The sequence below is a fragment of the Bacillus rossius genome, chromosome 12, assembly GCF_032445375.1.
Source record: "Bacillus rossius redtenbacheri isolate Brsri chromosome 12, Brsri_v3, whole genome shotgun sequence".
NCBI lineage: Eukaryota > Metazoa > Arthropoda > Insecta > Phasmatodea > Bacillidae > Bacillus > Bacillus rossius.
The window spans coordinates 3,072,015-3,095,044 of NC_086339.1; the positions used below are offsets into that span (position 1 = coordinate 3,072,015).

At 40.9% G+C, this 23,030-nt stretch overlaps 2 protein-coding genes across 3 annotated transcripts in view; both read left to right on the forward strand.

Moving 5' to 3' along the window:
* The window catches only part of LOC134537381 (uncharacterized), an 843,397-nt gene that overhangs the window by 451,630 nt on the left and 368,737 nt on the right, over positions 1-23,030 (forward strand). The gene's annotated exons all lie outside the window — the stretch shown is intronic.
* LOC134537362 (microtubule-associated proteins 1A/1B light chain 3C-like) overlaps positions 1-23,030 on the forward strand; it is a 55,249-nt gene that overhangs the window by 21,972 nt on the left and 10,247 nt on the right. For both annotated transcript variants that reach the window (XM_063377715.1, XM_063377714.1), the window contains exon 2: positions 11,185-11,240. In XM_063377715.1, the coding sequence (XP_063233785.1) occupies positions 11,185-11,240 (56 nt within the window). The remainder of the gene's footprint in view (positions 1-11,184; positions 11,241-23,030) is intronic.

Genomic DNA, 23,030 nt, shown 5'->3' on the forward strand with positions numbered 1-23,030 from the left:
CCAAATTAAACTTTGATAGCGAAAACTATCCTGGAAGACATTTTGTAAACTTTGGTGGCCATCACAAGAAATTATCACAACTTGAGAAGTGCTTGATAAAATTAGAAAGGTCGTTCTATTTTTGGGCGATGGTGCTGTTGTCTCCTGGTAATTTGGCCGTAACAATTGTATGGATGGTTGCGAAACGCCACGTGGAATTCTTTGAGACCAGTTTTTTAGCTTCCCGCGGGGCATCGTTTATTAAAACTTGCCCATTTGTTTCCCTGTTACGATTCAGTTTGGATATGTTCTGGAATACGGTCCGCTGTTGAGGTTACGGTTTCATCCCAACAATGCAGTGCTTGTTTGCTGCCTCACCCGCACGTCTTGGAATACCGCCCTTGCCTGTTGTCTCTTTTCATAAATTATTTTCTACCGATGTTCAGTGAAAGAACTTAACGGCACAGTGAAACATACCACCTTTCCTTTAAAGTTGTTGCAGACGCCCTGTTTCACCCGCGCGGTATTGGACCGTGTGTCATGTCCACGTCCGGACATAACGAGAGTGACGTCTTGTGTTGTGTTATGTTGTTTAAAAGATAGTATCACTTGTTTTAATAATATCGGGCCGGCCCCCTGTTTAATAACTTTAATATATTGTTAATACCCTTCATTGTGAAACTTAAAGAATCCAAAAAAATTGACTGACAGATTTAATTCTTTTTAAATAACAGGAAACCTATAGACCAGTCTACTTATGTAGTGATTTATTTATTTCTTACTAACCTATATCTATTTTAACGATCCTCTAGCTCCCAAGTTGCTTGTGTGCAGGAAGTACCAAATTGTCTTGTTCACCGCCTCGTGCCCCCTCTGGTAATACTTGTCTTTTTCTTTATGTGTTTTTCTCAGCTGTTTCCTAGAATTTTTTTTTTTATTAAATTATAATATAATTTTTAGGCACGAGGGGCGTTACAGTCTGACGTGGCAGTCTTTGTTTGTCTCTGCATTCCCGTCATCCCCAGCTGAGGAAGGCCTTGGGTCCTGCTGAAGAGAGAATCCACGCAGATGTCGGATGAGAGCGCTAATTTTCGGTCAGGGGATATATCTCTCCCGACGCTTGTTTCCAAAGTGTTGACTTGATTCGCTGTGTTTTCGTAAGTGTTTCGTCGGCGGAGGACGATACGGGGTCGGCGTGTTTGTTTATCGCTGTGTTCCGAGCCCGTCAACACGTCAGGTCCGGGAGAGCCCGAAGGCTGCTGCTTTTTATCATCATCAGCGCCGGAGGTTAATGGCGGCGTCCTTGGAGGGACGCGCCCATTGGCAGCGCGTGTTGTCACGTGACGGACGGCTCCGGCCGAACTGGGTCGCTGCCTTGGGGGGGGGGGGCTCGGTCCAGGCGCTCTGCCCCCGTGCTATCCCCCGGGTGTTGGCGCGCTGCGACCACGTGGGCGGAGCACGTGGTGGAGGAGTCCCTTGACTGCTTTCGCTCCGAGTACACGCTTTTTAAACCATTTCCACTCTTATAATAAAAATAAAACCGAGATACGGAAACAACCCACTTATACGATTTCAACGTATCCTTGAATGCTTTTTGACGTGATAACGTCTTATAAATCGATGAACGCCGGCTGCACGCACCAAAAAGTTATACGTTCCGCCTGAGCCGAGTGTGCAAGAACCGGCCTACCACCGTGCGAGAAGAATCTTCTATAATATCAAACAGGTCAAGGCGGGCTTTTTAACTAGTTGTTCGTGATTATATTCAAACAAATTTTTTTAAATTAAATTTGCAAAAACTGTAAATAATATTTGAAAATTACGAAGTCTGCAATTCTTCATCAATGTTTTCTTATGATATTATCACGTAAAATTATCGTCCATAAACCGACTTTACAGACAACCCCCCCCCCCCCCTTTTTTAACAATTTCCACTCATATACTTATATATATAACGAAATACGGAAAAAAGACGACTCATACGACCTCAACGTATCCTTGAATGCTTTTTTTCTTTCTTCCCCGTAAACCGACAGCACTTTGAAGTGGCGTGTGTTTTAGGAAGCTCTGTGCTGCCTCTGGTAGCGAGGTAGGCCCTAATTGAAGCCGCGGTTGTGGTTGACAGGCCGGACGGTTCATGCAATATGCACTGTCCCTATTCCTGGAGCGGGGGTAATGACAGGGGAGGGAGACGGCCGTGGTTACGTCCTTGTTTTGTATCGTGGCGCCGTCTCGTGCGGACGACTCGTACTCCTTCTTTGAGACACGCTTTACCTCGCTCTTTCATCCTCACAACCCGGCATCTGCACCACGCTCGCTGTTACGTTCTTACGTGCATTCCGAACTAGCTGGTCCCGAAAACCTGAACATCTTTGATCTTTCCGTTTCTTTTTCGATGGATGTTTTATGAACTTCTTACATTTCTTGTCTAAATAAAAAACGTAAAATAACTGAAGTTGGCATCATTGTAGGCACACGCTAATTTTGAAATCATGTATCCATACTCTTTTGATGTATTTTCGACGTTTGTTTACTTGAAAGTTAACATTTTTCCAGAGAACCACGAGTTTTAAGGCAGGGTTTTTAAAAACCAAGTGTTTTTTTATAAAAATTAAAATGTTTTTTTAATGAATATTTAATTAGGATAACTAAGTTTTTTTAAATTAAAGGTAAAATTCCTCTCTAATTACAACAAAATTTTTGGCCATTAATGTTTGTGATTTACAATAACAAAAAATTATATACTAATCGTCCGCCTGTGGGGAAAAATTACCTTTTCCTTTTTCTGTGGTCAAGTCCCAGTCAGATGTGCAGATTCGCTGGATTTCAGTTCTTTGGCTAAACATGAGTGGCAGAAAGCGAGATATTGTATGGCTTTCACTTGAACATGCTGAGGACATTAAATAACGAACGTAATAAAAAAAGTGTAAACAAAAAAAGTTTGTTTTGATTTTGACGTGATAACGTCTTATAAATCGATGAACGCCGGCTGCACGCACGAAAAGGTGTCACGTTCCGCCTGAGCCGAGCGTGCAAGAACCGGCCAACCACCGTGCGAGAAAAATCTTCTATAATATCAAACAGGTTAAGGCGTGCTTTTTAACTAATTGTTCGTGAATATATATTTAAACAAATTATTTAAAATTAAATTTGCAAAAACTGTAAATAATATTTGAAAATTAAAAAAAAAGTATGCAATTTTTCGTCAATGTTTTCTTATGACATCACGTAATATTATCGTCCGTAAACCGACTTTACAGACAAACCCCCCCCCCCCCCCCCCCCCCTTTTTCCAACCCTGCGTGGAGGTATGTGAATCGCGCGTACAAGCGCACTTTCCAAGCCTGTATTTGAAGTATTGGTGTGAGGTAGTTCTAGGACTAGTATCTCTGTTCGTCGTGTCAACAGCTCGGCGGCTAGCAGCGAGTGCGTTGGCACAGCGCTGACTTGTCCCAGTAAGGAAACTAGTTCCGATCCACCCCGTTATGTGCAGCCATTACACATTTCTTTTTTTATCTCTCTCGAGGAAGCAGGTGTGACTACATTCTTTTTTAGGAAGGTTGAAAAACTTCGTTGTATATCTCCAGATTTAGTCATTTGTGATCCAAACCGCTTGGTTGTCTTATTTTGAAGATTTTTTTTTCTCTCCCCATTTTTGGCCAACGTTTAAGAATCACTTAAGTGATGATTCATATTTAGGGGGGAGGGGATTTACGTTATAAAAAATCGGTTAGATCACAGGGAAAATGATGTTGGTTTGGTTTTTGGTTATCAAAAATGCGAAATCCCTGTCAGTCGGACGTGAGTCTGCTTGGGGGTTGCTTCATCGAGCAATTTTTCTGAGCCTTTTCTGAACCTCCGTCGATGGTTGCTGCTTGTCTCTCGCCGATGCATCGTTGCAACTCGGCTCCGCGCCGCGGCGCCTCAGCATTGCGGTTTCTCTTCCGTCGGGCGTGGGAGGGGGGGGGGGAGTCTCCGGCGAGGCGTGTCGATAAGCCCCCGAGGTGTGCTGTGACGAGCTCGCAGTCGCCGTGTTGCCCCACGCCTGGTGGACTCCTCCGCCGCCGCAGAACACAGGTCTCCAGAGCGACAGAAGTACGGCGTCCGAGCAGGAATCTCTAAAATATGCAGAAGTTTTCCGTAAAACGTAGTTGTGACAAGTTACGATAAGGGACCCGTCTCGTCAGGTGTGTGTGTGTGTGTGTTAGTGAGGCGGGATGATAAGCGCGACGCTCGCTGGTGCTTCTAGCGCGGTGTCTCCTCTGGACTGGCGCGCAGTCTTCTCGTCGTCACAAGATAACTGTGGAATTTGAGCGGTGACCGTAGCATTATATGGCATAGAAATGAAGACGAAGGTGTAATGCAAGCCCCTTAAGGGGCCCGCCTCGTCAGGGGTGTATGTGTGTTAGTGAGGCGGGATGATAAGCGCGACGCTCGCTGGTGCTTCCAGCGCGGTATAGCCTCTAAGCGCAAGTCTCTGAACTGGCGCGCATTCGTCTCGTCGTCACAGGATAACTGTGAAATTTGAGCGGTGACCGTAACATTATATGGCGGATAAATGAAGATAAAGGTGTTATGCAAGCCCCTTTAGTGCTTTCAAGAATCTGTACTGATTGTTTTATACCAAAAAATTACTCTGAAAACACGAGTTTTAGGCATTTTAACGCTTCTAAAAATACAGTTTAAAAACTTAATCCGAAATTAAAAGTACTTTTCGGTCCTCAGCGAACTCTTAAATGCTATTCGTAAATAGGCCCCACTCCGATATCTTGAGTAGTTTTGAAATCGCGTTGTTTTTCCTGAAGCTCTGCACACCGTGTGTGTGCCCAGGTAGGCGGGCCCCTTAAGGTGTTTTCAAGAAATCTGTCCTGGTTCCTTTACGCCTAAAAATTACTCTGAAAACATGCGTTTTAGCCATTTTAACTGATCTGAAAATACAGTTTAAAAACTTAATCCGAAATCAAAAGTACTTTTCGGCCCTCAGCGAGTTCTTAAAAGCTTTTCGTAAGCAGACCCCACTCGGATATCTCGAGTAGTTGAAATCGCGTTGTTTTTTTCCTGAAGCTCTGCGCATCGTGTGTGTGCCCGGGTAGGCCGGGGGCCTTAATCAGCTCCGTTTCACAGCCACGCTATTGCAAGCGCCGGCGGGCTCCCTCAGTGAGTGACTACTTGATTCCTTGGGGGGGTGGAAGGGTGGTTGTCAGCTGACGACTTATTCTACATAAACATGCAGATATGGCCAGTGGTTAATGTCACTTCTTCGTTGAGAGAGAGTTCAGGCGGAGTGCGTCTCCTGGCGGCGAGAGGTTTGAGGGGTCGTTACCACAACGCCGGACGTACAATAACGCCGAATGCCAAATGGACCGCAACGCCGACAGCTAGAAAACTGCTGTGTACCACAACGCCGAAATTCAGTAACGTCGAAAAATGTTTCTGCGAGGAGAGGGGCCACAGGAGCAAATAGAAAAACAACGGAATGAATCTGTGTGCTAACCTTACCTAACCTAACCTTAGTGGCAGTCCTGCAATGACATTTTTCGGTGTTAATGTATTTCGGCGTTGCGGTACACAGCATTTTTCTAGCTGTCGGCGTTGTGGTCAATTTGGCATTCGGCGTTATGGTTTTCTGCGTTATTGTATTTTCGGCGTTGTGGTGCGTCCCCAGGTTTGAGTGTCTGCGCGGTGCCTTTATGCCGGCGGTCGAGTCTCGTCTTGTCTTGCGCGCGTGTAAACTTGGCACGTGTCGAGGTCTCGGTATTGTTTCCGGGGGTCATGACCGCCGACCACAAACCGGCAGGTCTCTGCATGTCCGCATGTTCGCTGGCTTGCTGCTGTCTTGTCTGTCTGTCGGTCCCACGCGCCGTGCATTGTTAGGCAGCGGCCCTGCTTCTTGTTGCCGATACTAGCCAGTGGTGTGTGGACATCTGACATCGGTGACAAGCACTTTCGTGTGTTCTTCTGTTGCAAATAAAGTTATACGTCCTATTTATAATTCTAAATATATCAGACAAGGCATATGTACATGTACAACTACGATCATTTAACAAGTGCAATAAAAAAACCACACCGACCTGATGGCGTAACAGCAGTTGATTCGTACATATATATTGAAAAAAAATATATTTAATGTTACCTATACGAGTGAAAATAATAAATTTAGAAATCAAAAATTAAAAGTTTCTTTAAAAGTCACGTTATTTATAAAAATTAGATTTGAATGGCATTTTTCAAGTGGTAGCTATAAAAGTACATCGTGATGTTCTTATGCGAGACACAGCTGGGCATTTCAGTTTATTATTTTTCATTTTTTTAAATATAGATAACAATTATTTTCGGCAGCACGTGGTGGTGGTGCCGAGGTCTCAACTATTGTCGTTGGACAGCTGACAGTGACTTGCTTGGGATACGCAGTATTTGAAACAATAGTTGAGTTTGTGTGAAATGGTAAGAGCTACGTTGCTTTCATTACATTTCGGCCGTTAAAACCTTACTTCGGAGTATCTTATGTCGTACGATGAATTTTTGTGTTATGTAAGTGTAGCAAGATTAAAATTTCCACAGATTTTTGTTTTTGCATTTTTTTTTTGACGTGATAACGTCTTATAAATCAATGAACGCCGGCTGCACGCACGAAAAAAGCACGACTCATTGTCACTTTCCGACTGAGTCGAGCGTGCAAGAACCGGCCAACCACCGTGTGAGAAAATCTTCTATAATATCAAAACAGGTTAAAGCGGGCTTTTTAACTAATTGTTCGTGATTAGATTTAAACAAATTATTATTTAAATCAAATTTGCAAAAACTTTAAATAATATTTGAAAATTAAAAAAGTATGCAATTTTTCATCAATGTTTTCTTATGACGTTATCACGTAAAATTATCGTCTGCAAACCGACTTTACAGACAACCCCCCTTTTTTTCCACCAAGGTACTCCATCGATATTCCGGGACGATAGTGTTAAAATAAGGTAGCACAATGTTGGAAGCTATCTGTGGGCTGTTCGCGCAGTCGAAGCAGTTACGCCCTCCGTGCAGCCGAGAATTGTTCACGGACAGTGCTTCCTCGTGGCCAGTCGAATGACGGGAAGCCTTCTTCTCACAGACGAGAGAGCCAAACACCCGATGGTGCATCTTCGGTTGTTTTTTTTTCGTTCATTGTAAATAAATATGGCGGTGTTGATAAAAGGAAAGACCATAAACAAGGCAACGGTATTTATTTGTACGCCGCCATATTTTTCGTTTGCCGTGAGTCCGTGAATATTTATTTTTGGACAACTCATGCTAACTAATGGTCAATTAGGTTAGGTTAGCTACATTATAAATACTTTAAAACATTATGGACGGTTGATTTGGTTAGGATAGCTACATTAAAGATACTGTGAAATCATGTAAACTGTTTCCTAGCCCTGGATAGCTACATATTAAAAAGTTATTTGCTAAGCAACTGTAAAATGATTTTACAGTATTTTTAATGTAGCTATACTTACCTCATATAACCAACCTTCCACAATGTTTTAAAGTATTTATAATGTAGATAACCTATCCAAATTGACCGCAAAATGTAATGCCACACCGGTTTATACAATGAGATAGAACGGGAAAAAAAAGCGAGCATGAACTTGGGGGAACTTCTGGTGTGGCTCTCTCGTCTGTGGAATGAAGGCTTCCCGTCGAATGACGCGTGGCAGGTGACCACACAATGGCCGGACGAGGCAGTGACGCAGGGTGTTTGTTCTCGTCTCAGGGCGGCTTCCGGGAGGAACGGAAACACGAGGAAACGACATGTTCGTTCCTCAGATAAGCGCGGCGGCCTCACGGATATCCGGCGCTGCCGCGACTCATTCCGCGTTCCGGCCTATCTATGTTAATTTCAAGGGATGGAGAGGTAGGGGACCGAAATACGCGCCATTCCTGGATCGAACCAAGTTTTCTTTTGCTTTTAACGATTTTTCTATCGTTTGATATCCTGCAAGGGAATTTAATTTTGGAAATTGTTATTATGTAGCAAGCTGCGCGAGACATCGTCTGCTTTGGCCTTCCGCCCCTAGGGGCGTGCGTGCAGTTGGAAGAAGCTGGAAGCCTACGATTCACTCGTCCTTCTGTACATACCCGAATACTCACGTTGGCAAGCCTTCTTTCAACAGACGAGAGAGCCAAACGCAAGACCGTGCATCTTTTTTTTTTGTTCATTGTAAATAAATATACAACTCATGATAACTAATGATCAATTAGGTTAGGTTAGCTACACTATAAATACTTTAAAACATTGTGGACGGTTGATTTGGTTAGGATAGCTACATTTAAGATACTATGAAATCATTAAAACGGTTTCCCCCAAATAAATACACCTGTTGTGGTACGAAAAAAAAAAAAGCAAGTATGAACTTCGGGGAACTACGGGTCTCGTCTGTGAAAAGTAGGCTTGCCAACGTGAGTATTCGGGTATGTCCAGAAGGACGAGTGAATCGTAGGCTTCCCAACTGGCCGTTCTGTGGTGCGCGCCTTCTCGTGGTCCCTACCCCTCCTCTTCCCCTCGGATCATCCGTCGGACCGGACACACTCGCTACTGCACCCAGTGGGCGGACGAATACACAGATAGTGTTCCCTGAGGAGACATCGGTAGAGACCGGAAAAATTCGCGGATTCATTCGGCGATAGGCTAAAATTCAAATACACATACCTTGTAGATGATTTTGCTATTGGCTTACTGTTAATCTGGACGAATCTCAACCAGTTATAAACCCCTCAACCAAAGAAGGATCGAATCACAGTCATACCAGCTGGGACGACTCACAAATCAACAGCCAATGAACTTGCGTTACTTGCCCGAGTGTACAGGGGAATGCGTAGACTATCCTGAAGGCCATCGAAACCGCGAATTTTTCCGGTCCCTAGACATCCGCTTTTGAGTACTAACACATTTTTGGGAATAACCTACATACTGTCAATAGAGGAAACTTTGTAAATCTCTCAAATGTGTAACATCTGCCTTAACGAACAATAAAAAAAAAAAAATAAAAAAAAAAAAAAAAAACTACAAAATCTGAACAAATGAAACAACCAATTTGACATAATTTCTGTTCCTATTGCTTCCGCTTAACGCTGTGTTGATAGCGAGGTCATTAAGGTGCGACAGGCATGTGGAAGGCATCGGCCACGGCCTGTCCCCACCGGCGCATTCCTGTGGAGCGGCAGCGGCGTGCAATCACACATAACATTTCTGAAATCAGTTTCGTTGAATATAATCTTTGATTTTTTCATTCGTTAAGGGGCCCGCCTCGTCAGGGGTGTATCTGTGTTAGTGAGGCGGGACTGGCTGGTGCTTCTAGCGCGGTGTCTCTGGACTGGCGCGCAGTCTTCTCGTCGTGCATTATGAGCGGTGACCGTAACATTATATGGCATAGAAATGAAAGGTGTGCCGGTTGTTATATGCCTAAAAAATTACTCTGAAGACACGTCTTTTAGCCATTTTAACTCTGTATAACTCTTTATAATATGCCTTTAATATATACTTTAGGCAGCTCATGTGTCTTATATGCTAATTATTTGTTATTTTTATGTTTGTAGTGAGATGTTGTTTAGTTTTATTTAAATGTGTTTGTGACAATTTTTGGTACGTCTAGGCTATAATATTTATCAGGTTTTATTTTTTTATGTAGCTACCTAGTTAGTAAAGATGCATTTGGTTAAGACAAGGCGATACGCCTTAACTACGCCACTAAAATAAGGCAATGAATAGTTTTAAAAACTTAAATCCGAAATCAAAAGTACTTTTCAGCCCTCGGCGGATTTTTAAAACGCTTTCCGCAGAACAGACTTACGAGTTGCAATCGCGTTGTTTCTCCTGAAGCTGTGGGCTCCGTGTGTGTGGCCTCGCGGTGAAGACGTCCACACCTCCACACCTGCCACAGCCACACTTGGCGCGCTGTTCGCCGCCACCCCCCCCCCCCTTTTACCGGAGGCTCAAGCAAAGGGAAACACCACTAGTCTGCTGGCTCCCGGGCTAACGGCCGTCTTCCATTCTGAGTGGGCCCCCTCTTGGGACCTCCACAGTCCGGATCCACTTTTCTAAAAAAAATTATTTTTATTTTTCCCCTCAACCCTTAATTAATCTATGGCAGTTAATAAATATGAAATGAATCTAATAAAACTCTTCTGAAATTTTTAGTTTTATTTTAGCATCGCTTGAAGTGCTTGCGGCGGGTGCGGGGCTGTTGCCCTTGGGGGGGGGGGGGGGGCTGTCTCTCGAAAAGGAGAGCGTACAGGGGGGCCGCCCTTGCACCCCCACCCAACCTTAGGGATTGGGGCACCGGACTCTGCTCGCAACGACGACACACCGGAGGGCTTATGCCGAGAGGGGTCCCGGGATTTTCTTTCTTGTCAGCTCCCAGTTTGCGCTGCTGAGTAGATGGTTTTTTCTTCTTTTGATCGAGACTTCACACGTAATGTTTAAAGTCTTCGTCGTGAAGTTTTCCCTTGCCTCGGGGTCTCTATGTCGCCCGCGAGCGACGACGCAAAGAAACTGAAGATGGAGATCGACGCGTGGTTTCCCCGCCCGAGGCAGGGTCGGCATGGATGGAGCGAGACCGACGCCCACAGAGGCCGGCTGTGACATTGGGTGTGGAGCAGGGACGGAATAAGCACCCCAGTTACTATGAATGTGTCTATAATATATAGTGGAAATATATTCTAGGTATAGACTCAAAACAAAAACATTGAGCCAAAAGAGGCTCCAAAAAACTTTGCTAAAGGTTTTTTTTAAATTTCCTTTAATTTAAATATTGTTTCGCTATAACCATATAAGAAATGTATATATGTGTATATATATATATATATATATATATATATATATATATATATATATAAACTAAATTAGGTAAAAGAGCACTGAGTGCTGGAATGCCATGTTGCAATAACAAGATCTGTAAAGTGTAAAAAAGTGTGTCAGTAAAAAACCAATTGAATTGAGGAAACACACATGTGACGGGCAACGCCCGCCACGTTTCCCGCTCGCGAAGAATCAGGGTTCGAACCCGTTTTAGCCTTGGGAAGGGGGGGGGGGGGATTGTTCCGACCCCCGACCGCCGCGCCTCATTACATAATTAAACCTTCTGGAGTTAATTACCACACGTTTGCTTCTCGTGACATTGTGTGAGCGGTGTTTCTGTGCCGTGTACTGAGTGGTTGTCGGTTGTTTTGTTGCAGTGATGAAGCGGGACGAAGTGGCCCTGATCCGCGCCAAGTTCCCCAACAAAGTCCCGGTGAGTGCATCTATTAACATATCATTAGTGAGGCGGTGAGATAATATGATTTGCATACTTTTTTTTTTTTTTTTTTTTTTTTTTGCAAAATTACCTGCTGAGTCACAGATTTGAACATTCCTGTGTAGTAAGGATGAGGAGAATTAAATTAATTACGGAACTGAAACTTTTTTTTAGTTTAGAAAGCAATACATTTGCTACTTTTTTGACGTGACAACGTCTAATAAATCGATGAACGCCGGCTGCACGCACGAAAAAGTGTTCCGTTACGCTCATTGTACGCTTGCGCCGCATCTCTCTCTCTTCCACTCGACTGTTAATAAAGTGAAGTGAAAAGTTAATGTGGTTTTCATTGCTTATTACAAACAATTTCGGCAATAAAGGTTAATTATTCTTGCATTTTAAAAATCTGATTACTAGTATAATTACAAGTATTTATTCTTTTATTATTAAAATAAAAATGATTCAATTTTATTCATAAAGTATGCAATCATTTCATCAATGTTTTGTTCTGACGTCACGTTAAAACATAGTCCATAAACCGACTTTACAGACAACAAATTTTTTTTACAATTTGTAACGCCCCCTCATTATTTTTACATATTTATTATTTAATACTAAACTTGGATGCGTACTGGAGAAACACCACTATCATAAAATCAATAGATTGAGAGGTTGTTTACATTCCTACCTTAAAACTAGTTAAGTTTCCTTTTTGGGAAACTACTTGTGGAAAGATTTAATTTAGAATAGCAGGATTTAAGAAATAACCAATCTGAGCACAGAGAAGTAGACAGTCTGCGGCTGAGGAAGAAACAGTGTCTTCTGTGTCTTGTCGGGAGCCAAAGGACGCAGACAAAGAAGTCCTTCCACCGGAGGGCGGGAAAAAAATGCGCAGTTCAAAATCTTCACTTTCAGTGCTGAGAGGCGAGAGGGGTGAGAGTAGTCGATGGAATGAAAATTATTGATACTTGTGTCTGAGCGGCGACGCGAAGAGTCACTGCGCTTGCAGCAGTGGCCAGGACAGGAAGCGTGGATGAGCGCACAGACAAGGGAAACAAACGACAGCCGAGGGCGACCTAGTCAAGAATGCACCTTTCCGGTCGAAAGTCTTGAAAAAGAAAACTGAAAAAACCTAGAAAAAATTTTCCAATAAAAAAAATTACAAATAAATAAATTCAAACTCCTTGATGTATTAACATTTTGAAAGTAGCGCAATACAAAGTTATGTAATAATTCTACTTAGATTTTCTCATAATTCTCAAACGAAATAATTTTTTGACGTGAAAACGTCTAATAAATCGATGAACGCCGGCTGCACGCACGAAAAAGTGTCCCGTTACGCACATTTTTCCGTTACGCTGTGTCTCGTTACGCACATTTTTCCGTTACGCTGTGTCTCGTTACACACATTGTTCAGTTACGCTGTGTCCCGTTACGCTCATTGTACGCTTGCGCCGCATCTATCTCTCTTCCACTCGACTGAAAAATTGAAGTGAAAAGTTAATGTGGTTTTCATTATTTATTCCAACAACAATTATTTTGGCAATAAAGGTTAATTATTCTTGCATTTTAAAAATCTGATTACTAGTATAATTTCATGTATTTATTCTTTTATTATTTAAACTGTCAATTTTATTCATAAAGTTTGCAATCATTTCATCAATGTTTTGTTATGACGTCACGTTAAACTATCGTCCGTAAACCGGCTTTACAGACAATTTTTTTTTTTTTTTTTTTTCGAAATAAATTTCAACCTAGGCTGTACACATAGTACCCGGTAGAATTGTCTTTAAAAACTAATTTTTGTGTTTCAATTTATTTCTCCTTGCCACACACTGCTCAAGAACATTAAAAACAGCAACCTTATCAGGCACTTGTTAACAAGGTTGAGATAATGTTTGTATGTATTTAGTGAGCGCGTACGTAGGTAGTAGTCAGAAGGTCTGTCTCACGTGCTTGGTCAGCTGACGTCACGCGGAGGGCTGAATCACCGCCCCCTCCCCCCATCTCGTGACCGGCGCTGCTCTGTGGACTCTCCGTCTGGACCCGGGGCTGATGTTTGTTCTCCGGCGCGCGCCGGGAGAGATAGGGGCGTACCTTCCCTCCCACAGCCTCCCTTTAGGCGGGTAGACCCGTCCGTCGGTTCTTAAGCCCGCCGCACACGGTACAATATTCCTTACAATATTGTAAGCTAGGAGTCGTACCGGCTCTACTACTATCTACTAGTTTCTTCACTCGAATTCAAACTGGATACTAGTAGCTGTACGAGCTGGGCTACTGGTTGTGCGTAATAGACTGCGTCCTATTTTCGTTGCTTGGTGTGTTCCAATATTTAAGGAGTGGCCAATCAGAACTCACGAAAACAGCACGAGGGGTTGTTTACACTTTTAGGCGCGCATGTCGTGATAAACATGGACGGAAAGAAGTGGAATAGTGACCAACTCCTCGTTTTAATAAATGCATACAAAGAAGAGCCTTGTTTGTATGCAGTAAAAAATGTGAATTATAATAAAAATTTGTTGTGGAGAATATTCTCTTAACAAAACTAGTAGGCAGCTAGAATCGTGTGCAGCAGAAACTTGTAGCGCACCTAGTGTTTCAGCTTGTAGCCTACACAGTACAGAAACCAGTAAGCAAACTAGTAGAAAATATTGTACCGTGTGCGGTGGGCTTTAGGCTGAGCTCACGAGTGCATGGCATGTTCTAACTGGCGGGGAGCTTCACTCCCCCCGCCGAATTAGGTACACGTAACTTCTCTAGCATTGCACAACCTACCAGCGCACACACAGGCCTGTGTGCCGAACCTATCCCACAAGTCACGCACCCCCGCCGTCGATTCAAATGATTCTTCACCAGTGTGGGGTGCACCTGAATTACTATGCACTTAGCGAGTTGTAGAAACTTGGGTTTCTGGCCTCGCCCACGCTTACTGCCGCGGATGGCAATATGATGAATCGGCGGCGGCATAGCACATGTGACCTCGGTCCACGGATTCAACCCAGTGGAATTTTGCGATGTGTCCGACAGCTGTTGGCAGTGTTGCTAACTGTATTAACTACCAAGTGATTATCCCGTGACGTCTGACCAGCAAATTTGTGAGCACAGTTTTTCAACATATGAATAACTGTTATACAAAGTTTTTAGAGAACCATTCCATGCACGACACAATTTTTTTTGTTAGTTTGAATTTTTGCTGGTGGCTCATAAGTAAGAGCAATAATCAATTTTTTTTAAAAAGCAGGAATTACACCTGAGCATTGTAATATCTCCACAATTTATTGCCACTGTATGGCTGATAAATATAAACAGTTCTCTAGTCCCGCCGAAATGGCTTCCTACTATACTGTTATGCGCCCGTGACAGAAATTTAAAAAAAATTGATATCCCACCTGTGCACACAACCTTTCTATGCGCTGTTGTGAATCGGTTGTTTCGAAAACATTGCGGTCGAATCTTGTGCACGCGACCTACCGTTACTATTACTATTATTATTATTTTCAATTGTGCAACCAGCTTTACACGCGGCGTGACTACTGTCGAGAAATATCTCCTTCAACATGACCTGCATGACATCTTGACGTTCTAGATTAAACACCAACTTAAGGTCCCGTCTTTAAGTGTCGTCAGGTGTTGTTCCTGTTCGTCCTGTTTGCGAACCACAGCTGGTCCATTGCTCGGTGTAAGTGCGTGTGTGCGCTGGTGCAGGTAAACGGAACAGTTCGGCGCGACCTGGTGCGGCGTGTCCGACCCCCAGACGCCAGTACGGAAACTAGACCGCGCAACTTATACGGGTTCTCAGTGCCGTGTCAAGGACCGATTTTTGAAGTGAGAACTTCTATAGGAAGGTTTGGATAGGGAGTAAACTCATGTAAGTCGTCATCGACATGGTCACGTGACGTGTTAACGATAACACTCAAACACTGTATCTGTTCCTATTAGTATAACTTACTGCACTTTTAAAACTTTTCCAGTAAAAAGTTAGTATAAAACATTTTAAATATTCTCATATAGATATATAATTTTATTAATGAAGAAAACTGAGTCTTTTTAGCAATATAACCTAAAAATTAAGAACATTATTATTTATTTATTTAATACCTTCAATTGCTATGCAATGCGTATTTTATAGTAATTTAGGAGTTATTTTACTAACGTGATAAAACAAATTTGTTGTATGATAATATTTTTTCATAAAATTTGCGAAAACGTTTTTTCACTTCTGTCGGCAGTCCTCATGACTGCAAGGTTTTTTTTTAAATATTTTATTCTATTTTTAACGTGATAAAATAAAATACATTTAAAAATAAATTGAAAATGTATAACACCCCACTGGCTGATTCATTAATTATTTAAATTTCTGGATTCCACACAGTTCATTTGCCGTATTCGTAGAACATTAATCAGTCGCCAAAGAATGCTGCAGTTCCAGGAGTAACTTGTTAAAAATTTGATGTTGGCCCTTCAGGCAGTAGACTCCGCTGTGGTGTGCTTCCAGACAGCGAGGGAGACGGAGAGAGATGCGGGATAGCAAATATTGTCTCTAGTCACGACATTTGTGAAACCTGAAGTTAACCGTGACAGCGCTAAAGTTAATTTCCTCGGTGAAGGGTTGTCATTAGCGCGAAAGTCATTAACCGCGCCTAGATGTCGCGCGCGTCGCGACAAGTGGCGCGCAGAACTTTCTACAGACGTGATTTTAAAAACAAGAAATTTTTAATGTTTTGTATGAAATAGATAGAAAACAGCAGGCAATCAATTTAATAATATTTTGTGATTGCCTAGTTTAACCATGGACGGTAATAGACTATCGTGTATTGCAGCGTGGATTAATGCCACTGTAAATTCTTGGCAGTTCTGTACTTTCGCTCATTCCAGATAGTCTTAACATTCTGAAACTGACTTCTGACGGCCATTCCTATAAACAATCTCAACATTTTACTCGTAACATTTTACTCGTAACATTACCAGCCTTGCTACCTTTCCCACTGACCACAAAGCAATGAAGATAAGAGTCGCAGCTCAATGCTGTAATAACAAACGCTCTTATTTTCTTTGGAAATAAGCGAACTGTGCGGTATTTATAGACAACCTAGCAACCTAAAAGTTGTTAACATTTTCAAAGAAAAAATTGGCTAGCGGAATTTTTTTTTGTGGTTTCTCGATGCTGAGGAATATTCACTGAAAATTTTTTATATTATATATTTTGCAATACGAAAAAACCAAAACAGCGTGTTAAAGTTGGTATGTCTTTTGTTTCAAAACCTAAACACTGCATAGCCGCAAAGTATGAGAGTTGAAAATCGTGATTTCAGTTTCAATTGCAAAAATACGCACGTGCACACGTCTGCACATGTGCTTAGTAATTGTTAACAAGATTATTCAACCTAGTCAAAAATTATTCCAAAATATAGATTTTTTTTTGCCATTGTACTCAGTACACCATTCCGTTAATACACCATTCCGTAAATTATTAACTGATAATATTTGTGAAATTAATTTTTTTAAATTATGTTTAAGAAAGTTCTATGCTTTCGTTATATTTAAAACATAATTTCTGATATTGCCATTTCGCAACCGTACTGATATTTTAGTGGCTGCCCTGCCGCTGACAGTTTCGGTTGATAAATTAAATTACCTAGAGCAGGTTTTTGTCATACTAGCGAAATAAAATACAGCCAAGTAATTTGCAGTTTTTTTACTATTCATTATTTTTATTTTTACAAGTTTGTTGGCTTCTGTTTCGCACTTTCGATATCGATATATCTCGATACTTTCGATGTACCGATATATCGTTGCCGTCCCCGGACGCTAGGCTTCGTGGAAACAAGCACTCAACACGCACCACATCTGTGGCCACGTCGAGACGGGGCTGTTGCCAGGCGGCCTCGCCTGTCTTCGCCCGGAATCCGTGGCCCCCCCACATTCGATTACTGTCCCTGGACCCTCTTCCCCAATTTTACAGTCACGTGCTACATTACATTATCGTGGTTATTTCTTACCTACACTCTTTTTAGAATGTTATTTAACCGGAATATACAGGATATAATTATGGTTACTGTTTTAAAAGTACAAATTAAGCTTTATTTATAAAATATTCAATATGTTCTTCTAGTTTGGGGTCCACCCAGCCCCGCCCTTGTGGGGGCCATGCCTGAATCATGACATTCTCTTCCTCGCCGCCCTCGTTTTTTTCTCTCTTCGTTTTGCGAAATTGGCGATGCGTAGGTCAGTTAACAGTCTCCCTTGTTCGTGAATTTGAATTCACCTGTCATCTCTGGAAACGGTGCTTCTTTGTTGTGTTCTGCCCTATCACGTAGTAAGCACAAAAAAAAAATACAGAAAATTTTCCATAAAATTTAAGTTTTGACTTTATGTTCACCAACTCATTTCGTAATCACAACTATGCAAGCACAAGCGGACACATCATGGCGAGGGGCTTTTTAATTTTCTTTTGTGAAGGGGGAGGGGGGGGGGTCAGAATCTACGGTCATGATGATTGGTGTAATTTACAAGAATAAGTTTTCAGGGAAGAGAGGTTTTTTCGCGAGTCGCTACGAGGAACATGGCTGAGCGATGTTCGTCGATGGCACATCAGTTCTCCCGGCGACAGTGCTGCTCTCTGGTCGACCCGCGGCGTATCAGCTGTTTGCTGATACGGGGTCAACGCTCCCTGCAGTTACCAACCACAAAGCAAGGCTCAATGCTATAGCTGACGATCTTATTGTTCTTTGGAGATCTGCAAACTGTGCGGGATTTAGAGGCAACGTAACCTAAAAGTCGTTAACTTTTCGACAGTAAATGTTGGCAACCTTGATTTTTTTTAATGGTCGTTCGTTGCTGGTAATATTAACCGTTTGACGTTCAAGATGATTTAATTTTCAGTACGGAACAACAACCAAAACACTGTGGTAAAATGCTTTATCTTTTGTTTCAAATATTGAAAACTGCACAGACGCAAAGTTTGAGCGCTGAAAAATCACAATCTCATTAATCATACACGCGGGCAAAGCACACAATTTTTTTTTTTTTTGCTGGAGCCATGCTTCTTTCATTGCTACCAAAATAACTAAACATTGGAAAAAAATTTCTAAATTATATTATGCCATTATATTTGCCACTCCGTTAATGTATAATTCCATGAATTCTGAAACAAGAATGTTAGTAAATATTCTTTTTTTATGTTTAATAAATTACTATGTTTTCCTCACGTAGGAAACTTATTTTTTGATGTTGGCATTTCTCAACCGCACAGTTTTTTTTATAGTGGCAGTATCCCGCCTGTACAGTGGCGCCCCTCTGATAAGAACGGTGCTTGCTACAGTCTGCCGGGCAAAGTACACTGTTTGGGTTATCGCTTTTACTTCCCTCTCATGCGTCACTTACCCCTCCTATTGTAAAACACTGTGCGTTATTAATAGTTTCGGTAGCGTTATGCCCTCTCGTTTAGGAAACGTTATGTGTTTAGAATTTTCTTCATGAAGTAAACGCCACAAAAAAATTGGTTGTCTGTAAAGTTGGTTTACGGACGATAGTTTAACGTGACAACGTCTTAACAAAACATTGATGAAATGATTGCATACTTTATGAATAAAATTGAATCATTTTTATTTTAATAATAAAAGAATAAATACTTGAAATTATACTAGCAATCAAATTTTTTAAATGCAAGAATAATTAACCTTTATTGCAGAAATTTTTGTTGTAATAAGCAATGAAAACCAAATTAACTTTTCACTTCACTTTATAAACAGTCGAGTGGAAGAGAGATAGATGCGGCACAAGCGTACAATGAGCGTAACGGGACACTGCGTAACGGAACAATGTGCGTAACGGGACACTTTCGTGCGTTCAGCCGGCGTTCATCGATTTATTAGACGTTGTCACGTCAAAAAAAAGTGTGTCGGGAGTGAACAATGATAATCGTTAAGTGATGCATTATTTTTCTGTGACGATAGACCGTAAAGGAATTCATTGCTTGTGTTCGCTCTCGCAGCGAAGGACAGAGAAACAATAAATTGGCTGTTCCATTGTTCTGGGGGGCATTCACTGACCTCGAAGCGAAGGCAGCTGACTGGTGGTTACAGTAGCCAACCGCGGGCAGCGTTCCAGCTGGGATAGGGTTATATTTAGCTGTTTTTCTTTTTTTGGCTGCGCGATGCGGGAGATAATTTACGATCAATAACAGGACGCAAGAGGATTGGTGCACTGTTGCAGTTCTAAACCTCTCGACTGTCACGTAACCGGGGGGGGGGGGGGGGGGGCGTGTAATTAAGTCGTAGTCAAATGCATTGGTTCTAGGCTGGCTGCCTGGCGGGAAACGACAAAAAAAAAAGTCGCCCCCGAAACAATCAGTGCAACCGAAACAAATTCGTACTTCAATGTCCAAGTTCCCGCCCTTTGCTTAGTAGTAGTTTTGTTTTTACTCTGTCCAACTCTTCTTCCAAAACCATCATTTTTTTTTCCTGTAACCAACCTGCTTGTTATTAATGCATGAAATTTTGCATCCCGCATGTAAGTGCCCAGGGTTTTCCCTTTGTCTATGCAGGTTTTACCTGGGCCCAACTTACCTAGTTTTTATTCTAGAATAGTCAGTGAGGGGAATTAGTCGTGGCGCCAATCGCAGCCATGGCTGGCCAATCCCCTCCTAGCACACGATGCATGCTCCCTCTCCCGCATGGCTTAAACCCGGCATGGTTAGAGCGTATGGGCTTCGGCCTGAGACGCACTTAGTCTTTCCCTAACCCAGACCCCTCACAAACACTTAGTTTTTAGTTAGGTTAGGAAAAAACATTGCATGGCCCCTCAAGGGTGAGGCTGGGTGGACCGCTGGGTCCAGGGCCCAGCCCTTATTTAATTTTTCTGTAACTATTTTCATTTTTATCTCACTGTGTGAAATAAATATGAAAAACTCGCTGTGGTTATTTTAAAGTAAAATAATTTTATAAATAAAGCTTAGTTTGGACTTATTTAATAGTAACCATAATTATACACTGTATTTTCAGGTCAAATAACATTGTAAAAAGAGTGTAGGTAAGAAGTAACCATGCAATTGTAATGTAGCACGTGACTGAGAAAAAAGGGGGATCCTGGATGCAGGGCCCGTCATCGGATGTGGGGGCCCCGTTAATCTGGGCACACATGCTTCTTAGTTTTTTTACTAAAAGCATTGAAAAGTGTTCGCTGACGGTCGATAAGTGGTTTCGTTTTCCGGATTTAAGTTTCTAAACTTATATTTTTCGAAGAGGTAAAATGGCTAAAAGGCGTGTTTTCAGATTAATTTTTTAGGCATAAAAACAACCGGTAGAGATTATTCTCGAAAGCACTAGAGGGCCCCGCCCACCCGGACACACACGGTGCGCAGAACTTCAGGTAAAACAACGCTATTTCAAAACTACTCGAGATATCCGAGTGGGGTCTGCTTACAAAAAGCATTTAAGAGTTCGCTGAGGGCCTAAAAGTACTTTTGATTACGTATTAAGTTTTAAAACTATTTTTAGAAGAGTTAAAATGGCTAAAGCGCATGATTTCAGAGTAATATTTAGGCGCAAAACAACCGGTACAGATTCTTGAAAGAACTTAAGGGACTCGCATTACACCTTTATCTTCATTTCTCAGCCAGATAATATCACCGCTCAAATATACCCGACGAGAAGATTGCGCGTTAGTTCAAAGGAGGTATTATCATTGAATATATATAATGTATAGAAGTCGCGAGCCCAGGTTAAATTTTCTGTCCGGTTTCGCAGACGAATTGTTGTAGTTCCAAGCTCCGCCGCTGCGATCGCTTTCATCGCTGGGTATCGGCTGTATACGCCCCTGGCGGTATTTGGCAGAACTAGGTTAACCAGCCCAGTCGTGACATCATCCTTCACCCCCCCCCCCCCCTCGAAAATCCCAGACCAACGATTCAAATTACCCGGCAGGTCTTATCAACATCGTTAGGCGACCTTGAAGAGGAGCTTCCCTTACCGTCGTTTGAGAATGATGAAATCCCAAAAGAAGCTAGCCACGGAAATCACTGAATGATGGGATTCTGTACCCGAGTGAAGTGAAAATTAGCTATTAAAACTTTGTATTGGGCCAATAGTCAGTGTTCCGTTCAAAATATGGTTTTATTTTAAAAGTAAAATACTTATTTATACTATATTTCGCGTTTTTACAAATTTACTTTTAGATATTGGCAAGGAAAATCAACATACCTTAAACAACCTTCTCTTATTCAACGTTATCTATTAAGTAGTAAAAGGGGTAGATATTATTTTTAAAAATAAAAAATAAAAATGTAACCCACTAAATCAGTATTGGCAAGATATATATAAATTCAATATAAAAATACGCACATTAAAATTTTTTGTAATTAACTTTTTTCGGTAATAAAAATTCAGGATGATTTTGGTTTAATTGGTTTACGTATATTGCTATATTTTCTAAATCACATAGAAAAGGGAAAACAGTGCATCAGTGAAAATTCAAAAATTTAGTTTAAGTAATACTAGCCATACCAAAAGATCAATATGCGAGATAAGAAATTTGGTAACTGCTCTACATTTCAAATAAAAATGCACTGGTTTCATGAATACTGAAATGTATGCGTAATAAGGCATATTATGTTATTATACTAAGCATGACTATAACTAAAAAAATTACAGTAATTTAAAACGATGGCAGTCTTAACATACAATAAGTGCGCGAGTCTTAGTTTATTTTTTAATTGGCTTCTTCGTCAGATGGAAAAGAGTTAAGATTTCATCAAGGAAAAATATATTCTCAAAGTCACTAAACCGGGAGATAGAAAATAAGGTAGGTACTTAATTTTAAATAAAAGTTAAAATAGACTTACGCTAAACCAATTAAAAATAAGTCGTAAAAAAATTTTTATTTATTAAATATGTTCTATACTTGACAGTTCTTTATGTATAATTCTTCAAAAATCTTTGAAATTTAATACATATTTTCTTAAAATGGTAGAATATCAGCAATACCCGGAAATTACGTGAGCAAATCCACGGGTTATTAGATACACTTTTATTATAAAATAAAAAACAATTATGCATTTGTAGTTCACGAATGTGATATTTTGTTTATTGCTTCACAACATTCATTTGCCAGTCTCAAATTTCATTGTACCACTTGTCAGAAATGTCACCAAAAATGAGAGATAGTTTTTTTTTGACGAATTTCAATTACGAGGAAACCTTTCGCAAGACTTTTTTCTTCGCAGTAGTCACTGGGACACCATTAATTTAAATCCACTAAGATAATAAAATTGTATGTATAATGATTTGTTTTTGTATATTTATATAACTTTCCAACCAATTTTTAATGATTTTCATGTGAATAAAAACTTGTAAAGCAATTTAATTAACTGTGTCATAATACTTCTGATTAGATGGAAATACAAACTTTTCATCATTAATATACGATGATAAAAATATTTATTATTGCAAAATAATATTCACTGTTCAAATGCAAATTTAAATAGATTATTCATACATGTTTCCTGCTAATTAATGGTTTAAAATAATAATTTTTTAATATAAAATCATTTTTCTCTTGTGTTAAAATGGGTTGCTAAAATGAGGAATTATAAATATGTCACTTACTAAGTCCGTGCACAGATTTACACAAAACAGCAATGTAAATAATCTTTTTTGGTAGTTTCTAATTTTGTGCCCTGGATAACATGAATTTGGTTTAATTCATACCAAAGTGAATTTTTTGAACAACTTAAATTGATGTCATAAATAAATATTTATTTTATATTAAAAATCCACAAACAGTTTTTAA